Source organism: Morus notabilis, unplaced genomic scaffold (assembly GCF_000414095.1).
Source record: "Morus notabilis unplaced genomic scaffold, ASM41409v2 Scaffold843, whole genome shotgun sequence".
NCBI lineage: Eukaryota > Viridiplantae > Streptophyta > Magnoliopsida > Rosales > Moraceae > Morus > Morus notabilis.
In genome coordinates, this window is record NW_010361268.1 from 577,865 (window position 1) to 592,728 (window position 14,864).

The 14,864-nt window shown below is 36.0% G+C and overlaps 2 protein-coding genes across 3 annotated transcripts; both read left to right on the plus strand.

Moving 5' to 3' along the window:
- The first annotated feature begins 3,126 nt into the window (after window positions 1-3,126).
- Window positions 3,127-5,391, plus strand: LOC21408413 (calcineurin subunit B). The gene is made up of 7 exons (XM_024166156.1): window positions 3,127-3,339; window positions 3,735-3,821; window positions 3,919-4,043; window positions 4,172-4,268; window positions 4,410-4,519; window positions 4,823-4,897; window positions 5,080-5,391. Exons 2-7 carry the CDS (start codon window positions 3,752-3,754, stop codon window positions 5,128-5,130), a joined length of 528 nt encoding a protein of 175 aa, XP_024021924.1. The 5' UTR covers window positions 3,127-3,339; window positions 3,735-3,751; the 3' UTR covers window positions 5,131-5,391.
- Window positions 5,392-6,533: 1,142 nt separating this feature from the next.
- LOC21408414 (codeine O-demethylase) lies at window positions 6,534-10,541 on the plus strand. Of its 2 annotated transcripts, XM_024166122.1 has the most exons (5): window positions 6,534-6,919; window positions 6,993-7,240; window positions 7,976-8,137; window positions 9,573-9,735; window positions 10,123-10,541. In XM_024166122.1, the coding sequence occupies exons 1-5, from the start codon at window positions 6,665-6,667 to the stop codon at window positions 10,357-10,359; spliced, it is 1,065 nt and encodes a 354-aa protein (XP_024021890.1). In that variant the 5' UTR covers window positions 6,534-6,664; the 3' UTR covers window positions 10,360-10,541. The 2 variants fall into 2 exon arrangements, with proteins under 2 accessions (XP_024021890.1, XP_010097183.1); XM_010098881.2 differs by lacking the exons at window positions 9,573-9,735; window positions 10,123-10,541 and adding an exon at window positions 8,688-9,106 and having other exon boundaries at window positions 7,976-8,300.
- The last annotated feature ends 4,323 nt before the right edge of the window (window positions 10,542-14,864 follow it).

Sequence of the window (14,864 nt, forward strand, 5' to 3'; positions counted from 1 at the left end):
ATTCCAAAAGAGAGGCCTTCAACATGCTCATTTCTTGATAATTTTAGCACCAAATGGAAAGTTATATGCACCTGAAAGTTTTGATAAAATTGTGTCAGCTGAAATTCCTGATGAAAAACAAAATTGTCATTTGTATAAAATGGTTCTTAAACATATGATGCACGGCCCTTGTGGTAATCTGAATCCAGCCAATGTGTGCATGACAAAAAAGGGTACGTGTAGAAACCATTATCCCAAGTCATTCTGCTCCACAACAATTTATGGGAAAAACTCTTTTCTAATATACAAAAGGCGATATGATGGCAATAAGTCAAGAGGAGTTTACTTAGACAATCGTTGGGTTGTTCTATGTAGTCCATATCTGTTTGCGAAATTTGATCTGTCACATTAATGTGGAAATATTTTCTACAATTAAAGCAGTAAAATACTTGTACAAATATATCTACAAAGGTCATGATCGAGTTGCTTTCAATTTGGCATCTACAAATGATTCAAACATAATCGAGGAAATTGAGAATTTCCAATCTGCAAGATGGATTTCTCCTCCAGAAGGTATGTGGAGAATTTATGGTTTTCCTTTAAATGAAATTGATCCAGCTGTTTATTCTCTGCAATTACATCTCGAGGACAAACAGTTAATCACCTTAAAGAAAAAAGATAAACTCTGCGATGTGGTTAACTTAAATGAGTTCTGTAGAACTATGTTGACTGATCATTTCAGATTGAATCAATGTAATGAGGCTGTAAAATTATTACTATATAAAGAGATCTCTCAATATTTTTTCTGGAACAAACAAAACAAGATATAGACACCAAGGAAGAGAGGTAAGGTAATTGGTAGAATTGTAACGACGCATCACACAAAAGGTGAGATATTATTTACGAGTCTTATTAAATCATGTTAGAGGTGCCACTTTGATGATTTTAAGACATTCAGTAGCATTAAAGTTGCATCTTTTTGCGAGTCAGCTCTTTTGCACGGCTTATTAGATTCAGATAATATTTTAGAAGAATGTTTAGAAGAAGCTTGCATATATCAAATGCCTTGTACTCTTCGTCGATTATTTGCAACTATCTTGATTTATTGTAGGCCTACCAATCCTAGGAGTTTATGGGAAATGTTTAAAGTATAAATATCTGAAGATTTTGCTAATTTAGGTTTGTGCTCATATGATGCAGAAAAGAAGGTATTGGAACATCTTCGTTTGGTTCTTGAATCAATGGGTGGTGACATCAATGATTACAGGTTAGTTGATTACTTAATTTTACTGAATGAGGATGAAAAAGAAACGAGAGAAATAAATGAGGAATTAAAAATAGTTGTGTTTGAAGAAGAAGATCTTCTGTTACCAGCTTCATTAACTTATCAACAAAAACATGCTTATGATATGATATTAGAGCGAGTCTTTGAACGACAATCTGGAACTTTCTTTATTATTGATGGCCCTGGAGGAACCGGAAAAACATATCTATACAGAGCTATGCTTGCTATAATACGATCAAAAGGAATGATTGCACTTGCTACAGCATCATCTGGAGTAGCTTTGTCAGTATTACCAGGTGGTCGTACTGCGCATTCAAAATTCCTCTTAACAATGGAAAAGGAAATTCATGTGTTGTTAGTAAACAATCAAGTTTAGCAAAATTAATTCAAAATGCAAGGTTAATAATTTAGGGTGAAGCTCCTACGTCTCATCGGTGATCAATCGAAGCCTTAGATCAAATGTTACAAGAGATAAATGAATCTCATGATGAATATTTTGGAGGCAAGGTCGTTGTCCTTGGCGGTGATTTTCGACAAGTATTACCAGTTGTATAAAAAGCAGGAAAATAAGAAACAATTTATACAAGTTTCGTTAGATCTTATTTGTGGTCACGTCTCAAAAAGATTGTACTCACTGAAAATATGCTAGCAAGATTGGACTGGCAATTCTGTGATTTTTGCTACGAATAGGAGATGGGAAAGAACCAACAACTGACATTGGAAATATAAAAATTCCTACTATGATCATTCCATATGAAGAAGATTTGACATCAACAACAAAATTACTAAACACTGTTTTCCCATATCGAAATCAATATTTTCAAAACATAAACACAATGATTAACCGAGCAATATTAACACCAAGAAACGATTATGCAGATGAGCTAAATAATATTCTCATTCAACAATTTCCAGGTGATCCTGTTGCATACTATAGTTTTGATGAGGCAATGGAAAAGAATGAACAAAACATCCAAGAGGATTTCTTGAATAGCTTTACACCAAGTGGTTTTCCTCCTCACCAATTAGTGTTGAAAAAAATTGTCCCATTATGTTGCTTCGAAATATTAATCCCTCTGAAGGATTATGCAACGGCACAAGATTAATTTGCTGTAATTTTAGTCCAAATTTGATTGATGCAGAAATAGTCACTGGTCATAATTGAAGAAAACGAGTATTCTGATCAAGAATTCCATTTATACCTATTGAAAGCGAACAAATTGGAATTCCTTTTAAAAGAATTCGATTGAGCTTTGCTATGACAATAAATAAAGCTCAAGGACAAACTTTAGATTATGTCAGGGATTTATTTACCAGAACATGTATTTTCACATGGTTAATTATATGTTGTTTTATCTAGAGCTAAAACAATGCAATATGTGAAAGTACTTATTTGACCTGGACTTGATGATATTTTTAACGATAAGCAAACTAAAAATATTGTGTACCATGAATTATTAGATTTGATGAATTGACAATGACCAAGAAAAGACATATTCACCATTAGTTAAACGTTCTACATTTCAATGGTACGTGCTAATTCTTTTCATTCTTTTCATTTACTTAGACTTTTTATATATTTTATTAGACAAGCGATGCTTTGTATTAAACTATAATGTTTTCTGATTATAACTACAATGTAAAGTCTGTTTCTAATTCCTTTTCTTTTATTAATGTTTGCTAACTATCTTTTTCCTCTTTATTTTCTCTTCCAGGAAAAAAAAAAAAAAAAAAAAAAAGAGCACAAAGCTTATTCAAAAAAATTTCTCCAGCTAAGAGAGGTTGGACTTTAGATTATAAATACAAGCTATATAAATGCAGCCAGCATCAAGTACATTATTTTTAAGTTCCATCTTCCATGTACACTATCGGTCTTATTTTGTCATCAACGAACTTCGTTGTCTACTATAAACCAGATATTGTCTGTTTCAAAGCGTTCGATGATGACAAGGTCCAATCAAAAGAAGGAAAAAGTTAAAAATCCATTTTCATGTCCCTTCCAAACTGACCCTATATCAGTTCTACCATATCTCCCTCGTTCCAACCATATCGTCTTATCGGGCTCACAATTTCAGGTCCCTCTCTTTTCTTTTCTTTCCTTTTTCTTTTCTTTTCTTTTCTTTTTCCGTTTGTTTGGTTGTCGGGAAAAGCACTCTAATAATCAGATGAATAGAAAAATTGAACAATTTTTTTTTTGTTTTTGTTCTTTCCACCAATTGAATGTTTACCAAGTAACGAATAAAATCAAGTGAGCTATACCAGTATTATCAAGGTTCTATTTTTTTTTTTTTTTTTTTTTTTAAGATTCTGTTTTCAACGCGCCGTTATCTCAGCGACCATTCAGAGAATCCAACCTTGGAAAGTGGAAAAACTATAGTATGTTTTTGGATTTCCATCCATGGGTTTGGGGTTGCTTAATTAGATTATTAACGTTTTCTTTCTTTTTTTTTTTTTTTGTGTGTGTGTGTAGTTTTATAGAGAGAACCAATGGGAAGTGCCTCATCGATGTTAACGCAATATGACATTGAAGAAGTTCAGGAACATTGCAATAATCTATGTGGGTTTTTCAGTTTAATGGCTTTATTCTTGTTTTTCTTTTCTTTTCTTTTAGTTTTGTTTAATTCTGACCCTTTTTTTTTTGGGCCTTCAATCAGTCTCTCAGCAAGAAATAGTGTCCTTATACCAAAGATTTTGTCAACTTGATCGGAATTCAAAAGGTTTCATCTCGGCCGATGAGTTCTTATCGGTTCCCGAGTTTGCAATGAACCCGCTTTCTCAGGTATTAAGCTAAAAATCTCCTTTTTCTTACTATTGCCAGATATTTCTTTTGAGAAAGACTGAATTTGATATGATGATATAGGATTGATATATACATTTCATAGCTTGATGTTTTTGCTTCTTCTTCAGAGGCTGCTGAAAATGGCGGATGGTTTAAATTTTAAGGACTTTGTGGCTTTCTTATCTGCTTTCAGCACTAAAGCTAGTCTGCAGCAGAAAATTGAACGTGAGTGTTAATTAACTCTTTTCCGTGTAAATTCTTCTGGTATTTACTGTTTGTTATAAAGCATGATCCCTTTTTCTTATGGCCTTCGTGAGGAGATGAAATTTTTGGTAGTAATGATTTTAATGTGTATTTCTTTGTTAGTGATTTTCAAGGTGTATGACACTGATGGTAATGGAAAAGTGTCTTTCAACGACATACTGCAAGTGCTGCGGGATTTGTCTGGTTCATTCATGTCAGATGAGCAAAGAGAGGTATGATCAAAGATCCAACCTTGAATTCTTTCCATTTTATCTTTTAACCGGAGCATGTGAGGTGAAAATCAACAGTTGTTAGAGAAGTTTGGAAAGAAAATGAGGGTGTTGTTGAAACCGAATTAACAGATAATAATTCAAGGTTGAGCCGCTGAGGCATGTATGTTAGTGTTATTCTCATGCTTGTTTGTGAATGATGTTGGATATTGTTCTGTTCTCTTTGTTTAGTGCCATTACTCTGTTTACTTTCAATGACCGCAGAAGCACGTTGTCAATTATTTCAATTTTCTGTCTGACATGCAGAAAGTCTTGATCCAAGTTCTGGGAGAAGCAGGCTACACAAGGGAATCTTGTTTAATGTTGGATGATTTCATCAAGGTATTTTTCTCTTGAAAAATTCTTTGGTTGATTTTAACTTTAATTGACTAAGGGATCCAAAGCCTCTCATTTGGGGTAAAATTGGGGGTCTAGATTTTCCTTGTCGTTTCGGTCATCGTGGTCATCGAGGAAGTGAATCTTAATCTTGTCCTCTGAAATAATACCGATACGGCTCCTTGCAGGTTTTTGGCAGTTCTGGCGTAAATATGGAGGTGGAAGTACCAGTGGACTAAGTTGAGGTAGTGTGCTGTTTTTCCTCCCACATCTAAAAGGTGGAAATCTATAGTGCACAGCTGGTCTCATTCCACAGAAGATCAATCAGATGAAGCTGGAAATATACAGCGTTTAAGCAATACTTTCTTTTTCCTTCTTTTTGGTCTTGAATTTCAGTAATAATGAACCTTTGTATTATCAGAATAAGATGTCCAAGTTTCCAGGTTCTCTGTACATAGATTTTATGGACTTATGTAATACGAGATTGTTGTTTTGCTGCATCCATGTACTAATATGCCTCTAAAACTGTCATTACACTTGATAAACTATCATATGAAAACCTCCAAATAGAAGGCTGGTTATAAAGTTATTAGAGACATTTTACTTAATTCCACGGATCGTTTGTAAAGGGATGAACATGGTTGGTAATAAACAAATTGGGTATAATATCTGCACGAAAGGAGCCAACGTTTTGCCCCTTCCAGAGATGAGAGTACACGTGATCTAAAATGCTATAAGCTGACAAATCCCCAATAGTTGCTTATGCCACACAGATTCTATACATTCCTGGGTAGATGAAATTGAATTATCCAGTTAGCGGACTGATACAATCCGGATTAATTGGAACAAGAAATGAGACGATTCTGAGCAAGAATTGCTCTGTTCTTTATTTTCTTCAGAAAGAAAACACATACAAATGAGGATAAATTCGCAGACTATTGGAGAGGTCTGCTAGCTCTCCCACCTAACCAATCTCTTCCCACTGAATAATTGCCTCCACTACCCCTTCATTCCCTCCCCCCTTTTATTTTACGCTCACCCAGAGAATAACAGAATTTCCTAACAAATTCTAACAGTCTTCACATTCCTGAGGCGATCCCTTCTAACCCACTTCCTCCTCGGGAATTCCTTCAGCAGCCTGTACCAAATTCCCTTCCTACCCCTGGGCTTTCGTCTTGGCCTTCGGTCTCCTGGCATAAGTGAATTTAATTGGGGCCTTAACACGGACCCACCAGCCTATTGAGATCAATCATCAACATCGTCCGAAACTTGAGCTATCCATTTGAAAAAGTAACAATTAACAAATCAAATGGATACCATTTTTTCGCTGTATTGCCTTTGTCCGTTTTCTTGGTAATATTTTCTTTCTTCAGTTAAAACATAATATAAAATCCAAGGAAAAGTAGAAAGCTGGTATATTACATACTGATATAATTTGCAAGTTGCATCAAAGTTTGTCCGAGCATAATATACATTACACGTATAGGTATACCACGTGTGTACAGAAAAATGATTCTTTTTCAAGAATCAAGATTCTAGGACTAGTTTTCAAAGTAAACCTTATCTGATAGTACTAAGAAAACCAATCAACATTCAACAATGATGTTGACACAGCTTCCTTCCATTGGTTGTGCCTGACAAGGGCTGTCTTCTCAAATATTATTAATTTCCTTTCATCATTTGCCATTTACTACATAGCATCTTCTCAACTGATCAATCTTGCTAAACATCATAATTCTAAGCTAAAAAAGAATTATACACATTCTTCTCACCATGGCTGGTGTCTCCCTTCTCCCAGCGGAGGTACTGCTGTCGAAGCGCGTCCAAGAAATGGTTCTCGACGGCGAAGAGCCCCCACATCTCTACGTATGTCGAGATGGTGTCGAAGCTGAAGAAGACGTTCCATCTCAGTTATCTCCAATACCCATAGTTGACCTCAGTATCCTTTCATCTTCAGAACCATGTGCTGAGCATGAAGTTGAACTACATAAACTTAGATCAGCACTATGTTCATGGGGCTGCTTTCAGGTCAAAACTCACTTTTGTGTTCCTTTTTTTTCACAATTACACAATACTATAAGGAATCACAATTGATTTTCAGGCAATAGGTCATGGAATGTCAACTTCTTTCCTAGACAGGATTCGCCAAGTGGGAAAGGAATTCTTTGAACAACCAATGGAAGAGAAAAGGAAATACTCTAAAGGAGTTGAAGAGTTCCAAGGGTATGGGGCAGACCCTGTTCCTGAAGAAGGTCAGCCTCTTGACTGGTCTGATCGCCTCTTTCTTGATGTTCATCCTGAAGATCAAAGAAATTTCGGAATTTGGCCTCAAAGCCCCACTTCCTTCAGGTACTTCCAACACTGCTTTTACTTTGTATTTTCGTAAAAGTTCAAAGTGCTCAAATTATACACACACATGCTGAGTTTACTTGATCATTGATGCATCTACCATAGTTCTCCAACCAGACAAATCCCGTCATGTAAAACTTTGTGAATCTTCAAATCATAATAGTCTCATTTATTTCACCGATTCAAATTTAGAATTCGAGTTTTATTACAGTAAAAAGCTCTTAAAAATAATCACATCTAACTTTTTTACTACAGTAAAAAACTCTAATATAAAATCACATCTCAACTCAAATTAAAAACTCAAATCAACCAACTAAACCGGCCAAATATGTACAAATCTCAAAATTAATACATGACAAAGGACAGCAACGGGGCCACTTAATTAAGGCATATGTCCCCACTCAACTTTTGAAATTTTAATTTTTACACTTAATTTTTTTTGAAAAATTTCAATTATACATAAATATTAGAAGAAAAATTCTATTTGTGCCCCACTTACTAGTGGAAAGTTACAAATATATCCCTAAATAACAAAAAATTCTCTGTTTTTTTTTTTCAATAGTATCCTCACTGAAAAAATCTGAAAATGGGGTTGGTTAAAAATCCAATAGCAATGTATAACAAAGTTCACATTACATACATAAAAAGAATTCTACATATTACACTTCTTCACTCATCAGGGCCAGAGAATTAGTTCATCTGATTTACACATGATTTACTTACCATCATCAACAGATGTGTTTTAGAAGAGTACACCGTTAAGATAAAGGCCTTAACGGAGGTGGTTTCCAAAGCCATGGCAAAGTCATTGAACTTGGAAGAGAACTGCTTCTTGAACCAATTTGGTGAAAGAGCAATGCTAGGAGCTAGGTTTAACTACTACTCATGCTGTGAAAGGCCTGATCTTGTTCTTGGCCTAAAGCCACACTCAGATGGAACAGGGTACACCGTTATCTTGCAAGATGATGTGGAGGGTCTTCAAGTCTTCAAACAACAACAATGGTCCACAGTACCCACAGTTTCTGATGCACTCTTGGTCCTCATGGGTGATCAAATGGAGGTTTGTATCAATTATACACGTATTATTTTATTTTGCTATATGATTTAAATGGCGTGATATATATAGATGAGTTTTTAATGATTACATTTCTATACTATCATATATATAGACGTGGTTTTAGTGGTCACTTTAATATTTATGAGACGTTTGGTTCATGAATTAGAATCATATGATTATAATTATTTTTTATTTACGAGTATTTTTGTGAGAGAAAATACTATAACGAACCACGAATCATGATTCGAATCAGAGAACGAATCTAAGTACCTAACATCCTCTTAGTATCATATTATATATATATATATATATATATATATATATTACAAAAAGAAAAAATAAAGGAAAAGTAATGGAAAATGGAAATGTGATCTATATAAAAACTAGCAGATAATGAGCAATGGAATCTTCAAGAGCCCAGTACATAGGGTAGTAGCCAACTCAAAGAGGGAAAGGATGTCAGTGGCTATGTTCTATACACCAGAACGAAAAAAGGAGATTGGGCCAGAACTAGGCTTGATTAACAACCAAAGGCCCAAGTTATTCACAAACGTGAAGGATTATGCGGATACACATTGGGAATACTACCAACGAGGGATGAGAGCAATTCATGTCGCAAAAGTCTAGAACTGCGTCGTCTTTTGTCAGTCGTTTGTTATTATAGTACTTGAACTTCTGATAATGCTCAGTATGCTAAATTTTTGTTGGTTCAAAACATGTAATGTAATTGTCCTCACCAGTTTACTATATGGTGCTGTTCATAGTTTCACTCTTTTTATATATTTATTTACGAGTTATTTGTGTGAATAAGTGAAAACCAGTTACTTGTATTTTAAAAATAAATAAATAAATTAAGGGGATGGCATCATGTTCTCATCCTCTTCGTCTTTTTAAAGTTTTGTGTACACCAAGAAACTGAAAGGAGCTAACTCAATACTAGAGGTGTCAAATGGGCCGGGCCGTCCATGAACGGCTAGACCCAGCCCGTAATAATGCTGGATTCGGCACGGTCCGGTTCACTACTGTTACGGGCCATGCTAGCCCGGCACGTGTAGTGGGCAAGGGCTGAGCCTCAGCTTCTCAGCCCGCGGCCCAAGCACGGTCCAAGCACGTGGAGGCCCGCGGCACGACCCTTGTTCGACACAGCCCAAGCCCTGATTCGGCCCTTGTTCGGCCCGGCCCAAGCCTGCGAAACGGCCCATGAAACAGCCCATTTCAATTGGTCCAGGGGGCCATTCGCGGGGCCCACCAGCGGCCCGACGGGCCGGCCACAAGGCCTGATCTTGTTCTTGGCCTAAAGCCACACTCAGATGGAACAGGGTACACCGTTATCTTGCAAGATGATGTGGAGGGTCTTCAAGTCTTCAAACAACAACAATGGTCCACAGTACCCACAGTTTCTGATGCACTCTTGGTCCTCATGGGTGATCAAATGGAGGTTTGTATCAATTATACACGTATTATTTTATTTTGCTATATGATTTAAATGGCGTGATATATATAGATGAGTTTTTAATGATTACATTTCTATACTATCATATATATAGACGTGGTTTTAGTGGTCACTTTAATATTTATGAGACGTTTGGTTCATGAATTAGAATCATATGATTATAATTATTTTTTATTTACGAGTATTTTTGTGAGAGAAAATACTATAACGAACCACGAATCATGATTCGAATCAGAGAACGAATCTAAGTACCTAACATCCTCTTAGTATCATATTATATATATATATATATATATATATATATATTACAAAAAGAAAAAATAAAGGAAAAGTAATGGAAAATGGAAATGTGATCTATATAAAAACTAGCAGATAATGAGCAATGGAATCTTCAAGAGCCCAGTACATAGGGTAGTAGCCAACTCAAAGAGGGAAAGGATGTCAGTGGCTATGTTCTATACACCAGAACGAAAAAAGGAGATTGGGCCAGAACTAGGCTTGATTAACAACCAAAGGCCCAAGTTATTCACAAACGTGAAGGATTATGCGGATACACATTGGGAATACTACCAACGAGGGATGAGAGCAATTCATGTCGCAAAAGTCTAGAACTGCGTCGTCTTTTGTCAGTCGTTTGTTATTATAGTACTTGAACTTCTGATAATGCTCAGTATGCTAAATTTTTGTTGGTTCAAAACATGTAATGTAATTGTCCTCACCAGTTTACTATATGGTGCTGTTCATAGTTTCACTCTTTTTATATATTTATTTACGAGTTATTTGTGTGAATAAGTGAAAACCAGTTACTTGTATTTTAAAAATAAATAAATAAATTAAGGGGATGGCATCATGTTCTCATCCTCTTCGTCTTTTTAAAGTTTTGTGTACACCAAGAAACTGAAAGGAGCTAACTCAATACTAGAGGTGTCAAATGGGCCGGGCCGTCCATGAACGGCTAGACCCAGCCCGTAATAATGCTGGATTCGGCACGGTCCGGTTCACTACTGTTACGGGCCATGCTAGCCCGGCACGTGTAGTGGGCAAGGGCTGAGCCTCAGCTTCTCAGCCCGCGGCCCAAGCACGGTCCAAGCACGTGGAGGCCCGCGGCACGACCCTTGTTCGACACAGCCCAAGCCCTGATTCGGCCCTTGTTCGGCCCGGCCCAAGCCTGCGAAACGGCCCATGAAACAGCCCATTTCAATTGGTCCAGGGGGCCCTTCGCGGGCCCAACGGGCGGCACGTGACGGGCCTCCCGTTTGGCCCGTCACGTGCCTCCCGTTTGGCATGTGACAAGCCAAATGGGAGGCCCGTCACGTGCCGCACGTTGGGCCCGCGAAGGGCCCAACGGCTAGAATCCGGAATTTCACCTCAAAATCCCCTATAAATACCTCTTAATTCCACCATAAATCTCACACAATAATTCACTCTCAACTTCTCATCTCACTCTAATTTTATCTCTCAACTTGTCTCTTTGATTTTGATTCTAAGCTTTTTTTTCTCTCATTCATTCATTTTCTTGCGCTTTCATTTACAAAGTTCAATCAAGTTCTATCAATTTTCAGAAAATGGCCGCACCAAACTTCCTTGATTTCACTCTTATTCTTGAGCTTGGTGATGATGCATTTTTTGAGGAAGAAATGATGCCTCCCCACCCCACCCCCACTGAACCAGAAAATGTTATGGTGGATATTGTTTCAGTGCACAACGAGGAAGCTGGAGAACGCAGTAGGGGAAAAAGACCGCGAACTTCTCCGTCATGGCAGCATTTCACCGAGGAGCCCCGACCAAATCCAAAAACAGGTGAGATAGAAATTCGTGCGGTATGTAAATATTGTAAAAAATACTTTCTAATTAAAAGGGTGGGAGTACTGGTCATCTGGATAGACATTGGAAAGTATGTCTATCGTTGCACTAAAGTTGGAGTGTGGACTCTCGCCAACAAACACTATCACTCACATCACAGGGGTTACAAAATTTTACATACGATGCACAACGTGCTCGTGAGGCACTAGCTAAATTTCTAGCTAGTGCTGAATTGCCTCTTTCTTTTGCAGATGATGCCTCGTTCGAAGAATTTATCCAGATAGCCTTTTGCCCACAATTTAAACGGGTAAGTAGAAACACAACTCGTTCTGATTGCATGAAAGCTTTTTATGCAATGAGACAATCTCTTGTTGATAATTTTAGGACTTTTAATGCTACTGTCTCTTGCACTTCTAATCTGTGGGAGGGTGCAATAAAACTAGATATTTATGTGTCACAGCGCACTATGTTGATGACGATTGGGTTTTACAAAAAAGAATAATTGGTTTTCGTTTATGTCCATATCCTCATAACGCATCATCTATTTTTAGTACAATAATAGAAATTTTTTAGTTTTATGGGATAGAAGATAAAGTTTTAACAATTACTTTTGAAAATGCATCAGATAATACAGCTGCAATTAATCTGTTTAAACGTAGTTTGAAACCAGCATTTGGAGGGGAAATTTTTCATCAACGGTGTGCATGTCACATAATTAATTTAGTAGTTCAGGCAGGAATTGAACATATCTTAGCTAATCTTACAAATATTAGACAATCATTATCATTCATATCTAGTTCTGGAGCTCGGCTCCAAGAATTCAAACAATATTTCAGGAGGAGTCATATGTGGCCAAGAAAGTTTCCAACGGACGTGAGACATAGGTGAAATTCAACATATTTAATGTTGAAGGCAGCACTCCCGTATGCACAGCTTATCACGATATACGTAAACAGTAAGAATGATCAAATTTTAATTTTCGATCCTGATTGGCAGATTGCTGAGTATTTTTTAAAATTTCTAGAAGTTTTTTACAATGCTACTGAATTACTTTCTAGAGTTTATTATCCTACTGCACATTTAGCTTTACATCAACTATTTAATATTTCAGAAACATTTTCTTATTATAGGGATACAAAACTTTTTAGAAATATAGTTAAGTTAATGGAAAATAAATTTAAAAGTTATTGGTCAGGTTGTCTTATGTTATATGTATTAGCAACTATTTTAGATCCTAGGTGCGGAGTAGATAGAACTGAATTATTGATGACTGCTACCGCAGAGAATTTAGAAATAGATATGCAACTAAGTATTACAGATGCTAAGAAAATGTCAGAAAAGGTTTTTAGTTTGTATGAAGCAAAATACAGCACAGGTCAAAAAGAACAGGGAACTTCGTCGTCAACTACCAGCTCGGGGCCTAAAGGATCATCGTGGAGTTTCTTGAAGAAGAAAGAGAAAATGGCAAGATCATCCTCAACACAAGCGTCTACAGAATTAGTAAAATATTTTGAAGCAAATTTTGCAATCGATGACGACAAACTAGACATCTTACAGTGGTGGAAGAGCAAGACCGATCATTTTCTAACACTGTCCATAATAGCTCGTGACATTCTGACAACTCTAGTGTCAACGGTAGCATCAGAGCAAGCTTTTAGCGCAAGCAACTGAATTCTTGACGAGAAGAGAAGCATAATGCATCCAGATATCTTGGAGGGGCTAATGTGCGTTAAAGACTGAGAATATGCTAGAAGACGAAAACAACAGTACACAGATGATTCGATGCAAGAATATTTTTTTAACTTAGAAATAACAGAATCTTCTGGAAGCACTTAGGTTCGTAATTTACTATTCCTAGCTACTGCACTCTTTTTTCCTTCGCTAAGATTTTATCTCGATCTCCCCACGAGTTTTACTTAGTAAGGTTTTTAACGAGGCAATCATTTATGTGTACTCCTATTACGTCAATTCAATAAAATCACATCTTTTGGGACATATGATATATTTTTTTAATTAAATTTTAAAAAAAATACAAGGGCCGGGGCCGGCCAGTGAAGGGCCTGGACTGGGCCTGAGTTTTTCTTCTCAGGCCCGTCCCAGGCATGACCCTGCACTGTGCAGGGCCGTGCCAGGCACGGCCCAGGCCCTTAATGGGCCTGGTGTTAAGCGTGTCATGCCGGCCCGGCACAGCACGTTTGACAACTCTACTCAATACTACTTGATGTATGATTGTTCAATTTAACTGATAAATAACCATCGGGAAGCCGATTGCTGCTAATTGATGGGGCAGTGCCACATTAGTCTGTTGGCAAACCAAACCGTCTAAGAGCTTGGTGGATTGACAATCAATTTTAGGTCAAGGAATTGTTTAGAAGTGCCGAATTGATTGATTATGTCTCGTTTGTTTCACTAGTTTATTTCAGTTCAACTTAGTTCGAATAGAATTATATTCTCCGTTTAAATTGAGTTAAACTATCCAACTTAAAGCTTAGCTCCCCTTAAGTTTTTTGAACAGTGAAAAAGTGTCTACTCTCCATGCTTTTGCACCTACCAAACACAAGTTTGAATTTTATTCCTATTTAGGTTAAAATTTTAACTGCACATCTAACGTCATTTCAAACTACTATTTAAACCACACAGTTTAAAATTTTCTATTTAAAACAAAAAAGTTCAAATCAATAAAATTTGAACTAACGAACTAAATTGGGGCAATGTTTGTTGGTGTGATGGTAATATAACATGAATTAAAAATACAAAAACGTTAATTTAGCAAAGGAAATATCTAATAGGAACAATAATGGCTTAGTTTGGTATTACTTTTTCCTCTTAAAATCAGCTTATGCTTGTAGCAGAAGCTGATTTTAGTGTCTAGTAAATATCCTCAAAAGTGCTTTTTTAAAAAAAATTTAAGAATCTACAGCCAAAATCAGAAGTAGTCTAAAGACAACTTTAGCTTTTAGATTGTGCGGGAATCAAAATAGTACAATTAATAAAACTTTCATAATACCCATTATACCCCTAATGAAATTTAAAATTTACAATATTCTCAATTTAAAATTCAAACTCGTAATATAATATAATATAATAGTAATATTATAATAAATAATACCATAATTATATTAATAACTCTAATATTATTAATTTATCATATAATATGATATTATAATAATATTATAATTATTTTAATAACATAATATTATAATTATAATATGATATTGTAATTATTATTTTATAATATATTATATATTATATTGTATTGATATAATTATATTTATTATATTAATAATATTACAATGATATTATTACATTAT

What these genes read in the sequence shown, in the direction of transcription:
- LOC21408413 (XM_024166156.1), top strand. Translation starts at nt 3,752, where the DNA reads ATGGGAAGTGCCTCATCGATGTTAACGCAATATGACATTGAAGAAGTT. An exon ending in CAATGAACCCGCTTTCTCAG is followed by an intron (nt 4,044 to 4,171) that starts GTATTAAGCTAA and finishes CTTCTTCTTCAG; the next exon opens with AGGCTGCTGAAAATGGCGGA. An exon ending in TCTGCAGCAGAAAATTGAAC is followed by an intron (nt 4,269 to 4,409) that starts GTGAGTGTTAAT and finishes TTTCTTTGTTAG; the next exon opens with TGATTTTCAAGGTGTATGAC.
- LOC21408414 (XM_024166122.1), top strand. Translation starts at nt 6,665, where the DNA reads ATGGCTGGTGTCTCCCTTCTCCCAGCGGAGGTACTGCTGTCGAAGCGC. An exon ending in TACTACTCATGCTGTGAAAG is followed by an intron (nt 8,138 to 9,572) that starts GCCTGATCTTGT and finishes GCCGGCCACAAG; the next exon opens with GCCTGATCTTGTTCTTGGCC. An exon ending in TCATGGGTGATCAAATGGAG is followed by an intron (nt 9,736 to 10,122) that starts GTTTGTATCAAT and finishes AAAAACTAGCAG; the next exon opens with ATAATGAGCAATGGAATCTT.